Source organism: Opisthocomus hoazin, chromosome 14, assembly GCF_030867145.1.
Source record: "Opisthocomus hoazin isolate bOpiHoa1 chromosome 14, bOpiHoa1.hap1, whole genome shotgun sequence".
In the NCBI taxonomy this organism is placed as follows: domain Eukaryota; kingdom Metazoa; phylum Chordata; class Aves; order Opisthocomiformes; family Opisthocomidae; genus Opisthocomus; species Opisthocomus hoazin.
This window is the reverse complement of record NC_134427.1, coordinates 2,075,254-2,096,186: the sequence shown is the minus strand read 5'-3', so window position 1 is coordinate 2,096,186 and position 20,933 is coordinate 2,075,254. Positions and strand designations below refer to the sequence as shown.

The 20,933-nt window shown below is 48.0% G+C and overlaps 1 protein-coding gene across 1 annotated transcript; it reads left to right on the top strand.

The window, feature by feature from the left end:
* Window positions 1-9,901: 9,901 nt before the first annotated feature.
* On the top strand, window positions 9,902-20,670 carry ITM2A (integral membrane protein 2A). Its single transcript, XM_075435584.1, has 6 exons — window positions 9,902-10,047; window positions 13,823-13,954; window positions 14,176-14,364; window positions 15,758-15,868; window positions 16,988-17,138; window positions 19,588-20,670. The coding sequence occupies exons 1-6, from the start codon at window positions 9,964-9,966 to the stop codon at window positions 19,674-19,676; spliced, it is 756 nt and encodes a 251-aa protein (XP_075291699.1). The 5' UTR covers window positions 9,902-9,963; the 3' UTR covers window positions 19,677-20,670.
* Window positions 20,671-20,933: the final 263 nt, after the last annotated feature.

The window sequence follows — 20,933 nt, the reverse complement described above, 5'->3', positions numbered from 1 at the left end:
ATCTGCGCAATACCTCCAGTGGAATGACCGTTCCCAATATCTGCATGATGGAAACCAGGGCGGAGGCTGCACCTTGTCCTCTTGGTACGGCAATTGAACCGAAACTGGCCTCAGCTAACACTAATTATCAGTGGGTCTTGAAAGGAAACAGGCACAGTTCTGCTAATTAAGGTGAAAAAGCAGCTCATCCAAAATGTTGAAGCAATGCTGTCAGCAAGAAATTCCAAAGAATTATCTACTTGTTATGTTCTGCGCAATTATTGTTATTCCCAGTAGGTTATACAGGATATAAGTGGAAGAATTTCTAATGCTGCCATTAATTACAGTGGCACCTTTTGATATCAGCAAACACCACTCAACTCTGCCAAATAACAGCAGCTAAGTTTCAGGCGGGTGGTGATGCACACTTGTCGCGGGTTTGATCTGGATTCAAGCCGGCATCGTCTCCAGGCCTCCAGCACAGGACACGGAGTAAGGGGGGCACAGCAGGGGAGATCACTTCCTTCGCTAATGGGAATATTCACTTGGGAAGAAGGAGAAGAAAATAACCCAGGAATAAGGTCATCGCTCTCCAGAAAGCCCCATGGGAAACTGAAACAGTGCTGAGACTGAACTCATTTTCCTGCTGAGCATGACACGCATGTGGACGCTGTTTCACACAGCAGCAAGAGCAAGCAACAGTGGAAGCAGCTCTAATTTCTTTGGAAAATACTCGAGTCTTCAGGTCTTTGGGAAGATTGTCCTGTGTGGATTCCCAACACGTGGATGTCAAGATTATACTTGCATGAAGCTGGGACATAATTTGGTTCCTAGTTTATCTGACCATTACTGAAAGATGAAACGTTGGACCACAACTGTCAAGAAAAATATTCCTCTGTGATGCAATCCCTAGAGAAGTGGAATTAAACACTCTGCTACCATGGCATTGCTCTTCCTTTTGGGCGACCGCATTGCCGCCTCCGAGAAATGGGTCTGAGCACTAACACAACTGACACTAGAAAGAGCTACTAAAATTTTAAGAAATTTCCAAATTGCAGAAGAACGGAGATTTGCTGACTTGGACAAAAGGGTCACGTTCCTGGAAACCCTTCATCCTATCGACTCTGTTGCATAGCAAAGGAACAGCCCAGAGTTAGAACTCGGGCAGCGGGAACGTGACCTCCTCCACACCATTAGAGTTAAGAGGCCTGAAGGTACGAAAGACACGGAAATGGTGTCAAGGAGCAGAGCCCACACATCCCAACACAGGACTTCGGGTGTAAATACTCCAATTCGTCCATAATACGGTTGAATTTTTTTTTTTTAATATTAATGATATGAACCAGAAACTCAGAACATTTTACTTCATCGCTGTGTCCCCTGTTAAGTGATAAGGTAATATTGCTGCAAGCTGAATATTCCTGCTTGTTCACCACGTTATTGATGGACTGGTCTGAGTAAAGCACATGTTGCGTCAATATAATATAAGATAGCCCTGAATGGTGGCTTAGGAGCCACGGGTTGGACATCAGGGGAAAAAAAGTCCATCGGTAGGTAGCGTAGTGCTGGACTAGGTTACCCAGGCAGGTCGGGGAGTCTCCATCATCAGTGCTTTTTCAAGATTCAGCTGCACAAAACCTGATCTAATGACGGTGACAGTCCTGCTTTGAGCGGGAGGTTGGGCTGAAAAACAACGGGATTGTCTTCCAACAAATGTTCCCGTGTTTCTGTGATCTTAAGTTCAGGCCAATGTGCATGGCTTTAACACTGACTTGGTGAGATTTCAACATATCCTGAACCATTTTCCTTAAAAAGACTTTGTTTCTGAACTGGGGGCTTCATACAAGAGTGCAATAGAAGAAAACTACCATTTTTTAGTGATTTCTTAATCCCACTCCTTCAAAACGCAAACGCTATTCACTTTGCTGTCTGCTGGAGAGCCAATACATTCAAAAATAGCACCACAGAGAGTCCCATCAAAGGCTTCTAACATCACCAGGTGTCTCCACAGTATGAAGAGATTTCTTCGAACAGGAAAATAAAGTACCACAAGTTATTTCCCATATCACGATGTGGAATCTATGATAGGATCAGAAAACACCTTCTGCAGTAAAGCCTGTAGTCTGTAGAAATGCTGCAGACAGTAGATCTCCTTTCCCTTCTAATCAAAAGCCACCTTCTCAAAACAAATAGATTTTTTTTAAAAAGTAACGATTTTGTTAGGATCTGTTCTGACAACTTTACATTTCGCATACACGTCGTACTTCGTCTGCGTGAGAGTGTGCTCGTGCCTGTGCGCGAGTGCGTGCGGGTGACCGCATTTCTTCCTCTCCACCCGTGAAGAGGAAACTCGTCTGTGTGTCTGTGTACGGCCACGGGCTTCCTCCTCCCTGCGCCGCGCAGAGGGGACGCACGCCGGGCTCGCCAGCCCGAGCCTTCATCTTCACCCAGGAGCAGGCACCGCCACCGTGCTGAGGCATTGCTGCTGGGGGCTGCCAGCCCCTTTGCTCATGGGCAAACGCCGTAACAGGATGCTGCTGTCACCTGTGCCGCTCCTCAGCAGAAAATCTGCCCCCCCTCGCCCGACTTCTCTGATGATCTGCAGGAAAAAAAGCAGCAAATCTCTTTAACCGACGATATTTCTACTCCGGGCTGCTGCCAGGACAGGTGTTCTGCGGTATTTCTATTTTTGACAGTATAGGCTTCACACAGATGAAAAGGGACAGCTGTATTCTAAAAAAATGCCCGTAGCAGTAGGTGAGGGTGCAGGCAGGTTCATTTGCCATAAATGCTTCTTTTTTTCAAAATTCATATTGTTTCATAAGGTAAAAGAAAGCGAAAGGGCAGTGCAGCTGGCTGCAAAAATCGGCAATGCCTTCTTACTCCGACGCAATCACGAGGGAGATATTTGTTAGCATTGATGGACTAAAGTTCCATAGGGAAGGTGACACAATAAAATATTTTGTTCTTTAAAGTTCTTAGAAATTAGTTATATTGTTGTGATATCTAAAATATCTACTTGCTCTTATTTAGATAGGAAAGCGATAGAAAGTAGGGTGCTAGTTGCAGGGAGAGCGTCTCTATCACTGCGTTACAGCTTTCTTACTAACTAGATACTCTGATGGCCAATTCCGGTATGCCTCTGCGCCATGAACACAGGCTAAAGCCCTTGGAAGAATCACCTGTGATTTTCCACCCCAGCTCCAAGCCCCTCCATAGCCTCGCGGTGCAGTGCTCAGACCGGGTGCCTAATCACATCGCCTCGTAAACAGGACAACTCTCCAGCCGGAATGCTGGCTAGCTATAAATCCTCGATTAATGTCATATTAACCAACACAGCCACTCAATATGCCAGCGGTGTGCACACAACGCACGCGGATGCAACCCAGAGCTCTTGTTTCCTTGGCCTTCTTCAGAGCCGCGTCTTTGCTGGAAGACTGAATCGATGCTAAACCGACGCTGTGCCCACGCAGCAACGCCTGACGCAGTTCAGCAGCGCCGTCTCTACAGGCACTGTTTTCATTTAGCCAGAACAGGGCTGTCCCGGTGTGCAGAGCCGTATCACCACGACACAAAGCAAACCCGCGCGTAACAGGTCGAACAAGCTCCGCCAGTCAAGGCACGGTTTTGACGGCGCATCAGGGAGCGCTGCCAACGCCGCTCTGCGGATCTGGGAACGCCTTCGCGCAGCCGCAGCGTCCGCACAGCTCTGGCTTAACCGCGCTCGTCGCCAAGCGCACGCCGAGCTCAGCGCGCTTTGGGACGGCACAGCCCAGCAAGCTGTGCCCGTGTCCGCGCTCACCACTGAACGCAGCTCAAACGATGACAGTGGCCACAAGCACGGTCAACGCCGGGTTGCTTTGCTGCCGTTGACTGGAGTCTGCCCGTGGCAGCGATGGCTGCTGCGCCTTGGGCGTGGGTGAGGGCTCCGCGGCTGCTGCGCGAGTAGAGCTCAGGACACGGAGAAAGCACTGAGGATGGAGGGGTGGGGATAACCCCAGCGCTTTCCCATTTAGGCAACAAGTAACAGCCCCCCATGAGCCCCGGGTGCTTGCTCGGGCTGGGGCTCCGCGCCCACCGCAGCCCCGGGGAGGTGGGCTCACAGCGCGGTGCCGCCGAGCAGAGCGAGCCCAGCCCTTGGCAGCCCACCTTGCCAGCAGGAGAACTGCTGGGCACACCATCCATACTGGTGGGTCTGGGGGAAGCGTGCCGAAACGGGAACAGGGGGAACCCGAGATGACACCCCTCCATGCCAAGGTAAACGCTCATCTGTGTCCAAGAGTGCGTATTTTGTCAGATCAGTCAAAGACGGCCTGAGCTTTGAGTGTTTATGGGTTTTCCTCTAATAGCAGTGTTCAGCAATGCTTCTTCAGACCTGCCAAGGCTCCAGGTTCCTAATACATCTCTGGTGTAATTCTGCTTGCCTCACTGCAGTTACACCGGAGGTGAATTTGGCCCTTTAATCGTTTGGGGTTGCTGATCACTCTGGGCGTGCTGCTGGCGTAGCAGATTCTCTGGAGGACGGGAATTTCATGTGGAATTCTGTTCTGTGAGGCAATGGCTGTGTGGGCAGCGAGTCCTCTTCCACCCGGGTCCGAGCGCAGGCATCGGAGGATGCGCTCTCGACGTCGTCATTTAGTCGGTAATCGCCTCTTCGTCTCTGCCTCCTCCAGGCTCCCTTCTCTGCTCACCGCTTCCACAGCTTGCCACTCCAGAGAAAGTGGGCTCAGGACTTTCCCCCGAACACATATAGGCTATTTTCCTTCGAACTGATGTTCCTGTTGCAGTATTTTGTAACAAGGCAATCAGCAGAAGTGAGTAATGTAAGCCTTTGCTCGCCACAGATATGAATCTAACGCTGCAAAGCGAGGCGTGCCAGGCAGCAAGGGAAGGCAGCGGAGCAAACCCAGCCATCGCTGCCCAGAAACAGAGCTCCCCAGCCCAGGGCCCACAGTCATCTCAGCCCAGCGGGAAAAACTTCCCTCTGCGAACGTGTGGATTGGCAGCTCTCAGCACGAGAGTTTCACAGGCTGAGATAGGGACAGGTTCCTTATCGACAGCCGCATAAACAAGAGCGAAGCAGAAAGGCAGCAGAGCTCCACGGGTCACCGACGAGAGAAGGCACGAAGGCAGCGAATGTCAGAGCTAGGGAGCGAGGGGCAACAGGCTGAGGGGGTGGCAAAGGAGGACGTCCTAGCAAGGGCGGTGGAAAAGGGCTGGAGGCAAAATGCAGAACTTCCGACACCTGGATAAACATCAAACGTCAGACCTGGAGCAGGTCTCCTTCGGCGAAGGGGAAAGTTCGTAGTTTCTCTTTCATTTTTAGCAGCCCTACGTGACGTGCTTACTGTTTACCTTTCGTTGTCCTTCTTTCGGTAACTCTGCTACCCATAAAAACTTTCAATTGATAGATAGGGTGTATATTTAAAACTGTTATTAATTACATGCATTAATCATTGTTTCTTCACGTGTGCTACCTGGATCCTGGGCTGGGCTGGGCTGCGCAATGCCCTGCGCACACAACGCTCCGCGCCGGGCACAGCCCTTGTCACCCGTGCACTTGCGCAACGTGCGGCCAGAGCGCGAAGCTCGAGCGAAGCGAAGACGCGCGCCAGTACTGCACTGCCTAACAAAAAGCTTCAACACTTGCTCACCGTCGAGCTGCGAGCGGCCACCGAAACGCCAAGCGTGTGCTCGCGTGCCTTGGCTGGGGGCAGCCCTCCTGACCCCAGCTCCGTCCGAACGAGGACAGTGCCCGTGACGGAAGGTTACGCACACACGTAGCACCTTCTGCTTCAAAGTCACAGAATCACAGAATCACAGAATGGTAGGGGTTGGAAGGGACCTCTGTGGGTCATCTAGTCCAATCCTCCTGCCGAAGCAGGGTCACCTACAGCAAGCTGCACAGGACCTTGTCCAGGCGGGTCTTGAATATCTCCACAGAAGAAGACTCCACAACCTCCCTGCGCAGCCTGTTCCAGTGCTCCGTCACCCTCAGAGGGAAGAAGTTCCCTCATGTTCAGACAGAACTTCCTGTGCCTCAGTTTGTGCCCGTTGCCCCTTGTCCTGTCACTGGGCACCACTGGAAAGAGCTTGGCCCCATCCTCCTGACCCCCACCCTGCAGATATTTGTAAGCATTTATAAGGTCCCCTCACAGCCTTCTCTTCTCCAGGCTGAACAAGCCCAGTTCCCTCAGCCTCTCCTCGTAGGGGAGATGTTCCAGTCCCCTCATCATCCTCATAGCCCTCCGCTGGACTCTCTCCTGTAGCTCTTCGTCTTTCTTGAACTGGGGAGCCCAGCACTGGACACAGTACTCTAGATGAGGCCTCCCCAGGGCAGTGTAGAGGGGAAGGAGAACCTCCCTCGTCCTGCTGGCCACACTCTTCTTGATGCACCCCAGGATCCCATTGGCTTTCTTGGCAGCCAGGGCACACTGCTGGCTCATGGTTAACCTGTCTGCGAATACTTTACTAACCAGGGCAAATATAATATCACGTTGTTCCCAAAAGGTAAGGAAGTATTCTCCTGGCATACACAAGAGGAGGAGATAGAATACCCGTGAATGTATTTCAAAGTTTGAGGTTTTTAAAAAGTACATTAGAATACTTTAAAAATTCCTACACATTAAAAATTATTTATAGCGCTATGCAGGATTGCTCAGGAAGCGGCTCCATGTGGCATTATCTGCAGAACCAGTGACTGGGCTGATAGGAGATACTCCCTCACCTCACAAAGCTCGTTCTTTAATATTCTCAGACTGCCCGGGCTACTTCCATCCTCACCACCACTAAGCAGGGAGGTGTCCATGTTTAATCTCGCTTTTAAGAAACACAGTTCGCTTCTCTTTGTAAGCTGAAGGGCAACAGAGCCACAGCCACCACGGCACACCAGTGCACCCTTCCTTTTGGCCAAATTCCTCAGATCTCTACGACAATCTAGTCCGCATATTTCTTAAATTTTTAAGCAGTGTTGCTTTAACATCACAAACACCAGCAGGATTAAATGGATAATTAAGGATAAGAGGGGATAATCTCTTGCCTTTCAAGGTGATAAAGATGCTCTCAGAATAAACACCAGTAAATTAACCCCAGGGTATTTTAGTAGAAAGGAGAATCAGAAATATTCTGGAATTCAAAAGAGCAGGTGAGATTACTTGTTCAGATGTCTTGGGATTCCCAGACTACAGCCACCACATGGCAAAAGTCTGAGGGAAACTGGGCCAGGATGAAGAGGCTGATGCAAAAGCATTTTGGAGGTGACGTGGTGGAGCCACCCGTGCAGATCTCTAATATTTCTTCAGTCGAACAGCCTGATGATTTCAGGATGGAAAAAAAAAAATCTGGATTTTCTTATGTCCGTGCATCTCAGGATGGGATTTGTCTTCCCAGACCTGGTACTCCAGGTTGCAACTGCTCTACAGAATAGAGCCAGACTATTGTCGGAGGAGCTTTATTTGGAAGGAGTAGTTACTGACTGAACTGACAATTACTATCAGCAGTGGAAGGACAGGAAAAATTGTTTAATGGTACTGGAATTACTTTCTTCTGAACACTGCACAATTTAAAGAAGCTTTGAACACTTTATGATAAGCGATTGCCACAGATGCTACAAATAGAAATGGACCAAAAAAAAATCACGACAAAACTTACGAGAGTTCCAGTTTTGCAAATTTAGCCAGTGCAGATAAATGTCAAAACCCTTCTATTTTAAAATTTTTCTCTGAGCACAATACTTCAAGGTGTGTCCCTCCCTTGCAACAGATGGCAGAACACTGACGGTGAGCAGGCTGGGGTGTAAGGACACCAGGCTTGATAACGAGCAAGGGTCTATTCCAGTTTTATTTTGGTGTTCTTTTTCAAGTAAAGGTGCTGGGTAATTGGAAGATAAATTTGTTTAAGCAAGAAGTGGACTAAGATACTGAAAATTATCCACATAGTTTATAAAATGCCAGGTTGTAGAGTATAGATATTACATCGGCCATACAGGAAACTTACTGAATCTGTTTTTAAATCTGTGGTTTAGGGACTTTGCTGAGAGCGTGGCTTAACTTCTTCCTCGCATGCTGAAGCTAGGAAGTATGAAAATTAATTTTTCACTGGTTTCTTGGTAAAAAGAGGTAAAAGTGTGTTCTGCTACTAGACAAAGTCAGGTTAAATAGATATAAAGAACTGCGTTCTTCTCTGACTGAAGCCAAAGTCAAAACTTCTTATTACCATGAAAGGGAGCAATATCAAACCTATGATCTTGAAAGGAAATAACGGTGGCAATGCATCTGCAGAAGAACAGGAACACGCTCTGAACGCTGGAATATGCACTGCAGCTTGTCTACGCTTAGAAGAATTGCTTCTTGCAATATTTGCATAGCGTCCAGTTCTGTTTAATTACAGCTGTCTGCGAGGAAGAGTTCAATGGTGTAGGCACCAGATTCAAACCAGATTTCTTTCTAGAGCTGTAAAGTCAAATTCCAGTGAGCTGCATGGAGACTTTCATCTGTATGAAGGAGAAGATCCTTTCAGACAGTTTAATGCACGAAGCTTTCTCTTCTTCTCCCCCGTTGGAGACGTTTAATGCATGGTGATGCCCTGCCTGTCTCCTCGGCTGTTAAGGATCCCTTCGGCTGTATTTCGCGAGAGAAGGGAGGTAGCTTCATTAAAACTATCAGAAGCAGCGAGGACTGCGCGAGGGGCCGGCATGGTGGGCCGCGCCTCACCATCGAGGATGGGTGGCTGGCACGGCTGTCTCTGGTTTGGCTGGGTGTACTCTTCGCTGGATACAGAACTGGCTGGATGGCCAAGTGTGGAGAGTGGTGGTGAATGGAGTTCAATCCAGCTGGTGGCCGGTCGCGAGTGGTGTTCCTCAGGGATCAGTTTTGGGGCCGGTCTTGCTTAACACTTTTATCAGTGATCTGGATGAGGGGATTGAGTGCTCCCTCAGTGAGTTTGCAGATGACACCAAGCTGGGTGGGAGTGTCGATCTGCTGGAGGGCAGGAAGGCTCTGCAGAGGGGTCTGGACAGGCTGGATCGATGGGCCAGGTCCAACTGTGTGAGGTTCAACAAGGCCAAGTGCCGGGTCCTGCCCTTGGATCACACCAACCCTACGCAACACTCCAGGCTTGGGGAGGAGAGGCTGGAGAGCTGCCCGGCAGAAAAGGACCTGGGGGTGTTGGTCGACAGCCGGCTGACCATGAGCCAGCAGTGTGCCCAGGTGGCCAAGCAGGCCACCAGCATCCTGGCTTGGATCAGCAGTGGTGTGGCCAGCAGGAGCAGGGAGGGGATTGTGCCCCTGTACTCGGCACTGGTGAGGCCGCACCTTGAGTGCTGTGTTCAGCTTTGGGCCCCTCACTATGAGCAGGACATTGAGGGGCTGGAGCGTGTCCAAAGAAGGGCAACGGGGCTTGGGAGGGGTCTGGAGAACAAATCTGATGGGGAGCGGCTGAGGGAGCTGGGGCTGTTCAGTCTGGAGAAGAGGAGGCTGAGGGGAGACCTTCTCTCTCTCTACAGCTCCCTGAAAGGAGGGTGTAGTGAGGCGGGGGTTGGTCTCTTCTCCCAGATAATCAGCCATAGGACGAGAGGCAATGGCCTCAGGCTGCATCAGAGGAGGTTTAGATTGGATATTTGGAAAAATTTCTTCACTGAAAGAGCAGTCAGACATTGGCACAGGCTGCTCAGGGAGATGGTGGAGTCCCTATCCCCAGAGGTGTTCAAAAAGCGTGTGGATGTGGCACTTGGGGACACGGTTTAGCAGGCACAGTGGGGTTGGGGTGAGGGTTGGACTGGATGCCCTCAGAGGCCTTCTCCAACCTTAATGGCGCTGTGACTCTGTGAGCCGCCCGGCCTGCAGGGGGCGCGCTTCCCCCCCGCCCGGGAGGCGGCGCTGGGCGGCGGGAGGGCGGTGGGGGGCGTGGCCTCCCGGGCGCGCCCCGCCCCGCGGCGCGGAGGCTCCTCAGCGCGGAGGCGGCGGAGCGGAGCGGCGCGGCGGCACCATGGTGAAGATCGCCTTCAGCTCCCCCTTCGCCCAGAAGGACGAGCCCAAGAAGGAGGCGGCCGAGGCGCTGGTGGCCGAGAAGGTGCGGGGAGCGGGGGTCTGCCCGCTACCGGGTCGCGGCGGGAGGAGGAGCGGGGCCGGGGGGCAGGAGGAGGTGGAAGCCGCCGCCGCCGCCATCTTCTCGCAGCGGCTGCGGGCCGGGGGAAGGCAGCCGGCAGCCCCCCGCGGGGCAGGCGGCCCCCGCCCCGCTCCCTTCGGCCTTCCCCCGCCGCTGCGGCTCCTTCCAGCCCGGGGACGGCGTGTTGGTGGGGGGGGTGTCGCTCCCCTCAAGGCCGCCGCCGTGAGGAGCGGTGCGGGGCTGAGGGGGGGGGGGGCCGGGGCTCGTCGCGCTGCGGTTTGCGGTTCCCTCGCCGCAGCCGTTCTTCCCGGCCCGGCTGACGCTGGGGAAGCCGCGGGCGGTGCCGAGCTGCCGTGACCTAGCCGGGACGGCTTCGGGCCCGCAGGCCGCGGGCAGCCCCCGGCTGTTTATCCGGCAGCTGGGCCGGTGCCAGGGCCGCGCTCCCTGCCGGGGCTTTAAACCTCGGGAGCTGGCGGGCGGGGGAGCCGGGCACAGGGACGGTCCCCAGCCCGCTCCCCGTCCCCCCCACCCCAGCAAACAGAGCGGGTTCGGGCTCGCCCTCGGCTCCCTGCTGCTCCCAAAGCCTCGCCGGCAGCGAGTCGGGGAGCGGGGCTGTGGCGAGGCGGCCGGGCTGCCGCTACGCCGAGCCTTCAGTGAAGAAACCTGCCATGAAGGGTTTTAAATAGAAACCCAGGCAAGCGCTCCGTGGTTGGCTCTTCCTTCCTAACGAGCCGCCGCGTCGCTGGCTCGAGTTGAACTTTCCAAATCTGTGGGAGACTTTATTCGGAAGGCGCCTTGCCTAGCTGCTGACGTTTGTAGCCAGATGAAGATCATTAGCGTCTAGGTAAATAAATCAGTAGCTCCATAGGAGGAGTATGGGATGGACCAGGTTTATTTGTAATCAGGGAGTGGGACTGTTAAATAAAACACCTGTGGACTTGGACTCTAGTGTCTTTTTTTTCCTCCCCCCCCTACTTCCAACCTGTAATCAGGCAGCTTGCCTTCCAGCGTACTGAGCCCCTGCCTTCTCCTTGAAAAGGCGAAGGGGTGCAGAGTGGTGTTAGCACTCAGCGGGCTCTTTTGAGCTGTAGGAGTTGGATGTGCGCACAGTTAATATGGTAGCACCAAATTTTTAGATCACGAGGAGGGAGGTAAAGTAGGGAAACAGTGTAGGTAGAGGGCTAATTTAAATTTTGAAAGTGTCATTAGTCTGGCTAGTTTCTTGTAGGACAAACTCATAAGCTACTCCTGTGGCAACTTGTTACGCATATTTTTACTGGCCCCGTACTGTGCAAGTTCTATTTAGTGGTGCTAATACACACACCCTTTCTTCTCTTCTCATGATAGCTGCTCTTCTCAGCTGAGAAGCTACACGTGCTGTTCTGTTAGACCTGTCACAATATTCTCTGTGATTGCACATGTATACGTGGGGGGGTTTTTTAACAACCCTTCACTCTGACTTCATGTCTTAGAGTTCCATGTAAGCATCAAGTTGACAATTTTATTCCAAGACAAACTTGTTCTAGTGCTTGTTAATGTCTCCTTTTGCTGGAATATTTGTGCAGAGCAAACAAACTTAATGGCTAATGTTGGCTGAAGCAGCACAATAAAAGTCCCCTAGAATATCTGCACAAAAGACTTGAGCTTGCAGAATACTCTCCCTGCAGATTCTTTGGAGCTGAGTGTGTCAACAGTGTCTCTTGAGCTAGCTGCAGATGTTAACACAAGTGATTTTTCTTCTGCTCGTACTCCTAGTTTGCTTTGCTTGTTACTGCATAGCTTAGAACTGCATTTTTTTTGCAGGTTTTATGACTTACTGAGCAGAGGCTTTGTAACCTGCTGGAGCGAAGTCTTGGTGTTGTGTTCTGTTATCAGCTCTGTCAGCTCTTTCTTCTCAGATTCAGGCTGCCCACATTGCTTCTAAATATGATAAATACCTTTGCATTGTTGGAAATACGTGTAGTGCAAGCATAGCTAGTTACGTGTCGACATCATCCGCGCACTGGGATGTCTGTAGTGCCAAAACCTGCTGCAGACTGTTGTGCTCAAGTAATGATAGGCTAGATGAGTCAGTTATTGAAAGCTATAGATGAAGGTGGCAGGATGCGAAGAGAACAGAATTAGTCTTGATCTTAAAAGCCAGTTAACTCTGAAAGATGGTCTTCACATAAAGGCGTATAAATGTGGCATAATTCTGATATGAAACTAGCTTGGTTTTCTGACAAATGCTTAACTAGCCAATTCTGGCGGCTTGTGTCTTGCTGAACCAACATTTTTCTGTTTGGAGGATGCGAGAGTGGAATGTAGGAGTATTTACTTTCGCAAAACAGCTTGTTTTTTGTTTCAGTAACTGCGTCGCTGATGCATTTGACTTTTACGCTGCCATATCTTGCTGAGCATGGAAGTATTTGCAGCCTTTGTAATAATACTGTGGCTTGTTGTGAGCACAGGTCACTTAAATATATTCTGTTCTACAGGATTGCAAATAGTGGGACCCAAATAGACAAGGGCCGTGGAAGCTGCTGTGCTAAATCTAGGTACTGACTGTAGGAACAACATGAAGGAAAAGAGCTTTTGCTGTGAAATCCAATTTTTCTTCCTGACCAGTAAAGAGTAGGTCTTGAAGGTGACCTGCTAAATACCAGAGTCGTGAATGATTAAAGGGGCATGCTTGACCAAATATATAGATTATCTAAACATTTGGGGTTTGGTTGGGTTTTGTTTGTTTGTTTTTCAAAGTCCCAAAACCTGTGCATTTGCCCAAAGGGAGTGTCATTTCTGATTGTTGAGTATTTGACAGTGCTTTTGCTGTTCTCTCAACTTGCCTTGTGTGAGTCCTTCCCCTGGAAGTGTGGAAAGGCACTGAAAGAACTCTTCAGTGTTAGAACTTGCCCTTCAGACACCACCGCTAACTTTGCAATCAGTATTACACAACAACTCATCACCTTGTTACGTGGTGATGATAGCAGTTTCCCCTGGATGCAGTCACCTTCTGTTTGAGGGGGGAAAAAACCAAAGTGGCTGAACTAGAGCGGTAAGTTTCAGGCTGCTAGAAACAGAACTTCCCTGGGACTTGGGAGGAAGAAAGAGTGTTTTGAAGCTGCAGGGCAGGATGTGCGACAGGGACTTATTTGGCATAATTTCAAGCTGCATTTAGGCTGATGAGTGGTTCCTTTTCACAGCGGGCTTCACTTGTGCATATTACAAGTTCTCAAACCTGTGTGTTTGACTTGAGTGTCAGATGTTCCCCAGCTAACAGACAAAGTTGCATCTTAGCATTTTCTGTTAGTCCAGCTTTGTAAAGAAGAGTGATGTTATGTTATTCCATCCAGTAGCAAGAGGAGGATAGGAAATAGGCTTTTGGGAAGAGGCCTGAAAACACTGTGTACCTTCAAACGACCTTGCTCTACAAATCTTGCTTTCCGTGTACTATATTGTGGGTGCGGCACTATCTTTTGCTACAGTTTCTTACACCTTGAACAGTTTCTGGATAAAGGTTTGTCTAGAGAGCATACACTAAGAAAATACCCTCTTTTAGTGGTGTTTGAAAACTGATCTTAATATGATGCGGTAGTATTTCATGTAGGTGTTTTCTTTTTATATGATGCTTGACTTAAAATTCTTACTGCACACCTAAAAGAAATGGACGATGGTAGGTCAAAGTGAAGCAGTGGATAATGGCTTGCTTTAGAAAGTGTAGCCGCTCAGAGTTTCAGTTCTGGTCCCTCTTATTTTAAAGGATCCAGAAGTTGCCACACATAGAAGTGAAAACTCGTCTGGAAGATGTCTGTTGACTCTGCTGGGTCTAGCATTCATCTTGGCAGGAGTTGTTGTCGGTGGAGCCTGCATCTACAAGTACTTCATGCCTAAGGTAATGTGAAAGTTCTTTTTTCTTTAAGCATCACTGAATAAAAGAAGTGTAATTATACATGGATTACCACTATAATAGAAAACCTTCAATAACTGGGACACAAAGACTGCTGTGTCCTTTTATAAAAGCTCCAAGTGTGACAGACCTGTGCTTGGTGTTAGAAATACAGTTTTAAAGCAACGTTCACTGTAAAAATAACTGGCCTTGCTCTTACCTTTCAGCATAAGGTGTACCGTGGCGAGATGTGCTACTTTGAAAATGAAAATCGTGATCGTGCGGTGGAGCCGTATTTCCTCCCCATTGCTGAAGAAGCCGACATTCGAGAAGACGATAACATAGCCATCATTGATGTGCCCGTTCCGAAGTTCTCGGACAGTGATCCAGCAGCGATCGTTCATGACTTTGATAGGGTGAGTGCATGTGAAGCAGTAAGAAATAACTAGTCTTGTTGCTCTCTGGGAAGCTGTGGAGCAGCTGGTAATCATAACAGCTCCAGGGTTTTCATTCCTGAGACCTTTAAAGCTTACTGCCAATGCAGGCTTTTGTTTTTGGGGATGGGTTTAAGTGTGGGAAATCTGACCCTTTTAACTCTACAATAGTGGACTTAACTTGCGCAAGGGAGGAGTGTTAGAGGAGTTCATACCCACGGTGACACGCAGCTGGATCGTTTCTCAGAACAGTGCATCTCAGTGCTGTGCATCTTTAAGTGTTGTTGCCCATAGGATGTCTGGAAGTGACACTTGCTGTTTGGTCAAGAATCCTATGTGAAGGAAAGTGAGGGCAGGAGAACATTGTAAATGTGAGTTAAGAAACAGGGAAACTGAGGATTCGGTCTAAGATTCTGCCAGACTGTGCTACAGCAAAATGTGGAATTGCAAACAAGCGTGGGCTCCTTCTCTTGGATAAGAGAATTGAAAAATCTCCTCAAGTGGCTGAAACCTGGAACTTGAGAATGCGGTGTTAGTTGCGTGTAGTTTCACTAAAGTAAAGAGAAGAGGATGGTTTTAATTTGAATGCTTCTTTTATTAAAGTTGTCTTGATAGTATTAAGTTATCCTTAAGCAGCTGTAAAAGCTCTCGAAGGCTGTAAAGCCAGCTTTGCCAGTGCAGACTACTCACAGCACAGGCAGCAGAACTGACCTCTGTACATGCTGCCTTCAGCGGTAGCACGGAACGCCGCGCAGCCAAGCTGTGCTACCTGTGATCACAGCACTTGCAGCTTTTATCTGTGTTGGCTTGACAGCATCTTGGCTGTGACTTAAAAGGATTCAGGCAACTCAAGAACTTCAGTTGCTTCTGGCTAAGTGCTATTCAAAGTCATAATAAACCAAGTAGATGTGGTGATAATTTCAGTCTCTGCCGTTCTTGCACTCAGTGGTAATGCTGATGTGACTTCTAGAGACTGTTTCTGAAGAACTATTTACAGGGAGCGATTGCTGATCGGCAGTCAGATACCTTTTGTTTGCACTGTGCTAAATTGGACTTCTTCAGTTAGGAGAGCATACTCCCAGATACTTCCCGGTACTCGTACAAACTGTGCTCATTTAGAATTGTGGTGGAAACAGCTTTTACAGTCGGCTCTTACTTCTCTACAAAAGTCCTGTTGTAAACATTAGCTGCAACCACTTTGATTGCAAAAGTGATAATAGCCAAGTCCTTACACTAGACAGTTCTTGAATGCATCACTTTGATACTAGCTGTGCATGATCTCCAGCTTTTTGAGCTTCCTCCTTAGTCCTTGTAGAACTGTGTTCTAGCAATAAGAGGCCACGCTTGCTTAATTGAAAACTTGTTTCCAAAATAGCTTCTGACGGCGTATCTTGACTTGCAACTGGGTAACTGCTATGTGATTCCGCTGAACACATCCATAGTTATGCCGCCAAGAAATCTGATGGATCTCTTCGCAAAACTAGCGGTACGTGGAAGCTTTACTGTGTGGTTATGCTGACAAGATCCCTTCTGGTAAGAGTGCTGGGTGTTGCTCCTGAACTACGGTCTCTTGCTAGAACAGTCCTCTTGCCATCAAAGTACATAATCCCCGGGCTCAGTCCCAGCATTGAAGTTAAGGCCAGCTGTCAGCATATATTACGTTGAGTAGATTCATGCTTAATGCTCTTATTAATACCTAGCTTTATGAAAGCCGAAAGGGACTGGCAAACAGGGTTAAATTTAGCTATTACAAAGGAATTTGATCAAGCCCCAAATATCATTGGGAGCCCAAACCTGAAAGTTACCACCGGAAAGCTCACTTGCTCTGTGAGAGTTTTAATGAAAAGAGCAATACGGACTTGTTTTTCTGTTTTATTGGCACGGTGGTTATGAGCTCACCACAAGCATTTTGACTCTTCAGTGACTAAAACTGGTATCTCTCCAAGATGACTTACGGGCCAAGTTGGTAGAGCTTGCTGCTCCTTCCAGATTAAATTGGATACTGAGCTATCGTGTGTCAAACACACCTTTCAAAGAAGTCATTGACTCCTCTGCACCTAGTGCTGGAGGCCACCTGATCTGGCTTAGCTTGTTGCATTTTCTTCAGTGTCTTGAAGACAAGCTTTAAGTGTGTCTGCCTGCCCCCGTTTTTAGGAGTTGGTCGTGAGGGGTGGGAAGTCGTTTCGGTAGTGCTGTGGTCTGGTGAAGGTTTAACCTTTGTAGGTCGCATTGCTTTTTTTGTATTGGAAGTATTGCCTCAGACATGGAAACTTTTGTAATACTTTGTGTCTCCTCTTAACTGCAAACTTTCTGTTGTATATATACAAATAAAGGTGAACAGGTTCTATTTATGTTGTGCTTCTTGTGAGGTGAGCAATGTTAAGGTTAACTGTGCTTGTTTGGATGTAACTGCAACTGTTTGGAATAGCCTTTGTCAGTTTTTACCTTCTCTGTATGCAGCTGTTCAAGACTAGCATATCTTGGTGTTACAAAGCAGGAAAGCTGAAGTCTAATGCCTGAAGCCCTTCCAAAGCAAAGAGTAAAATGTAGTGAAATTTGTCCGCTGTTAGCAGAATACCGTGTCTCAAGGATTTTTCTCTTTTAGACTGGCTCTTACTTGCCTCAGACCTACCTAGTCCGTGAAGAAATGGTGGTGACAGAGGAGATAGATAACGTCTCTGACTTGGGTATCTTCATCTACCAACTCTGTGTTGGAAAAGAGACCTTCAGGCTTCAGCGCAGAGACCAGATAACGGGTAAGTTCCCTTTAGTAAAAAATAAATCTGTTGTTCAAGTAGGGAAAGGGTAAATACTTAAACCTTTGGAGTTTTTAGACTTGGAAGTCGGGGAGGGTTCAGTATGAGCTGAGACTGCCCGTAGAACTGACGGGTATTTTGCCCCACTTTCAAGTGAGCATCTGAAGTTCATTCGAAATGATGAGAGTTTCAGTTACAGAATTAGAGGTTACATGCCTAAACCAAATTTGAACTTAAGCCTGTTTCTGTTCCATCTTTTGGTTGAAGTTGTAAGTTAGTTTGGCCCTAAAATTCATATAATCGTCTGATAATGTGAGTCTGCGTAGGTGCAGCTTAGCCTGTTGCTGTCCTGTCTAAAACTGGCTTATAGGAGCACCAAGTAAAAGCATTATCTTCTAGTTCACTTCCTCTGAAAATAAAAAAATTCAACAGCTAGCTCCGGACATCCTAGACTTCCTCTCTAAAGGAAGAAGAACACCTCGTAGGAGCGTCTCAGCTCTGTCTCTGTGTTGCCTGTCAGCTCGCGCCACCCCCCTGCCGTTCTGTGGAAAGGATGGAGCTTGAGGTGTCGGTGGTTTGACGTACTGGAAGGAGGCCTGGAGGACAGAAATCTGATGCTATGAATTTTTGCTCACTGTCGTTCTCAAAGCGTTTTGCAGTTTGCTGCTCTCGCCAAACACGCAGTGAACTAATCCTCTGTCAGCTGCAGCCTTTCAGAATGCAAACGTTTGGTTTGTCAGAACTCTCTGCTCTGCTTTTCCTGCCAAGCTCTCGGGCAAGAGTTTCCTCGGCCCAGTTACAGCTTGCAGCATCAGGAGCCGTATCTGCTGTTTGCTGGAGACTCCGTCCTGTTGCTAGGTGGAAGGCTCTGTATGCGGGAGCATAAAACTGGGCCTCTGTAGCTAACGGTGTAGAGCACTTAAAGGCGACATTTGCTGTTGCTTTGTGGGAGGGAGAGGCACGTGTCTCCTAGCTGTTGTGAAGATGCTTTTGTGAACACGACCAAATTGGCTGCTGCTGTGACTGCAAGACTGTAGCCTATAGACGATACTGCAAAGAGTGTTTATGATGTCTCCTTAAATCATCTTACTGTAGCATGTTTTTGACATCTTCCCTGCATAGTAAAAGACTTCTGCAGAATACTTGCACAGAAGGATTCTAGTAAATGAATAATGCTTTTTGTGCAGTTTCTGTTCTGTAACTAACCTTGTTTGCCCTTGGAGGGGAAGGAGGCAGGAAATCTGGCTGAATAGAAGACTGCTGCCGAGGAGAAAATTGTTTGGGGAAACAGCTTGTCTTGCCTTCCAGATCAGATTTCTAGCACGCCTTTCTTCTAGTCTGTATGAGCCACGCACATGTAAATAATTAGACTAAAATGGGTATGCTCCTTATAACTTCTGTGGAGAAGTCTTCTCGTTTAGCTAGTGCTGCGTTGGCTCTTGGATTTTGTAGAGTTCTGTTCCAGCTGACCGCAGGTTCTGCAGCAGTTCCCTGGCGTTGTGGCTGAAGGCGTGTGAGAAACAGGACAGGTTATCCTGGCTGTTCAGTTGTGTACCCAGCGGGATAGCCATTGGAAACTTCCTAGCTTGTAGAGGCGTTGAGATGGAGATGAATTGAAGGACAGCCTCTGTTTCCAGTGTTTATACAGTGCCCTGCTGGGGCTGGTTTAAGGGCTGGTGCTTCTGGACTGCGATGGATAGCTTCTCTTGCTTACGCTGAGCAATGCTTGTTAAACAAGCTTTCTTCTCTGCCTCCGGTATGTTGAAGGGCTTTAGTTGAGCAGCGTGTCTTTGGCAGGACTGCTGTGTTCTTGTCAGTACCTAGGTGATACAGATAAACTGCCTGTGTCAGATCCAGTGCTAGCGTGTCCCAGAATAGAGGAAAGCACTTGAATAGTGTTAGGGAAAACTTCAGTAAGATCATCAGCTGAGTGGCAGATCCTCGCCGGGCTCTCATCAAGGTGAGGACTGCTCTATAGAAGCGTACCAGCTGTTAATATTTACTGGGTGGGGGGAAGTGTTGAGGAAGAACTAGGGTTTTTTCTGGCACCCTTTCTGAATTTTTAAACTCTTCCCTGTAGCTTCGATCTGCTTTGTTTTTCCTCTCCTTTGTACTTAGGAAGGGCTATAAGAAACTTGCCATAAATGACCTATTTAGTGTAGTCTCTTCTGTCACTAAAATGGTGGCAGCGGTACTAGATGAAAGCGCTTGCTTGCTTTGTCCCGTGTTGTACGTGGCCTCCTCTGTTGCTGTAACCATTCTGAAAATGAGGGGGGCTTTCTGATAGAAAACAAACTGATACCAAGCTCTAGTGACAGTTGATGGCTGCAGAAGCACTGTACTGAAGGACTGTATCTCGCTGCTGTTCGTTATGATACGCAACCTGTAAATACTTGCTGCTGGGTCGTAGATCTGCTTCACTTAGGCTCTCGTCTTCTCTCGTCCCCAGGTCTGCAGAAACGCTCAGTGGAGAACTGTCATTCAATCAGACACTTTGAAAACTCTTTCGTTGTTGAAACAAAGATCTGTCAACAGTGAAAGGTGTTGGATGGGAGGTGACTAGTTCACAGCTTCATTGAGAAGTCTGAGCGTTAGACATCGACTTCTTGAATTAAAATGTGCAGTGATAATCAAAAGCCTTATGCATTTTCTGTGTATTGCTTGTATTTCAAAAGACAAAGTCACCATTTCAGCTTTCTTTGATCCTTGGTATAACTTTTTAGTTGTCTCATGTAAAACTTAAATTTGAGTAAGGTTTTTTTAGAAGGTTAATACCAGTTTATGCGTTGAATGTGTTTGATTTAGTGTAATCTGGGAATGGCAGAAAAATATATATATATACACAAAAATGTTAACCAGTTCCTTGGCTGGAACCAATTCTGTTCACCTTAACTTTCACAGGATGATTGATGCTAATAATCTGTGGTTTGCACATCTTGTGTAGTTCTGTAGAATAGCTCTGCACTCCGTATCCTGGCTAAGAAACCTTCTGATGCGTACCATTAAAGGTTTAGTTTAACAGCCATGTGTGAAGCATGTAAAATCCAACCTCAGTGATCATAAACCCTTTAACACTACTCTCTTTCATTTTGTGCAATTACTGTATTGAATTCGTATGTATATTTGGAACCTTCCCCAAGCTTACGTTTAATTCCTCTACCTTTGTTTGGTTTTGTGGTATTTAGTTGTTAGATTCAGATAGAGTTGCTCTTAAAGCTTGTCGGTATTTTTGGTTATGAATTGGTTTATCCTGTAACTTCCTATTTCAAGAATCTGTTCTGGTATAGCTCACTTGTGAATGTGACTGTAGTTGTAAACTTAAACTACTCTGGCTTATATAAACTTTTTAGATCAACTTTTTATGAGCAAGTAGCGTTACTACTGCAGTCGGAGCATTGTTCACTTTTTTTGGAAGCTGCAGTATAAAGATAATGAAGAGTTAGCGTCCTGCAGTTGATGAACTTGAGAGTTTTATTAAGGGACTTTATATTGGCAAAAATTCTGCAACCCTATAATAAATGTTTCTCTAAAACTTTGGCGTTTGTGTGACTTCATGGCGCTCAGAGGCAAGAGCGCAGTACGCTGGCGTATGGGGGGGAGGGGAAGCGATGGTGATGGGCCCGGGGCAGCAAGCAGCCCTCTTGCCTCTTACCCCTCCTACCCTCCCCTCTTTTTCATCTTGCGAAGCCAAATTTCCTCGTCCTGTTGCTGTGGAAATGCTTTGTGGTGCAAAATGAACGTGGGGAACAGAGGGAAGAAAAAGATACCTCGCTTCAGACTCGATCCCTGAGGGGC

Excerpts from the sequence above, each read along its gene's own strand:
- ITM2A (XM_075435584.1), top strand. The coding sequence starts at position 9,964 with ATGGTGAAGATCGCCTTCAGCTCCCCCTTCGCCCAGAAGGACGAGCCC. Across the intron at positions 10,048-13,822 it reads AGGCGCTGGTGGCCGAGAAG|GATCCAGAAGTTGCCACACA; the intron begins GTGCGGGGAGCG and ends CTTATTTTAAAG. Across the intron at positions 13,955-14,175 it reads ACAAGTACTTCATGCCTAAG|CATAAGGTGTACCGTGGCGA; the intron begins GTAATGTGAAAG and ends CTTACCTTTCAG.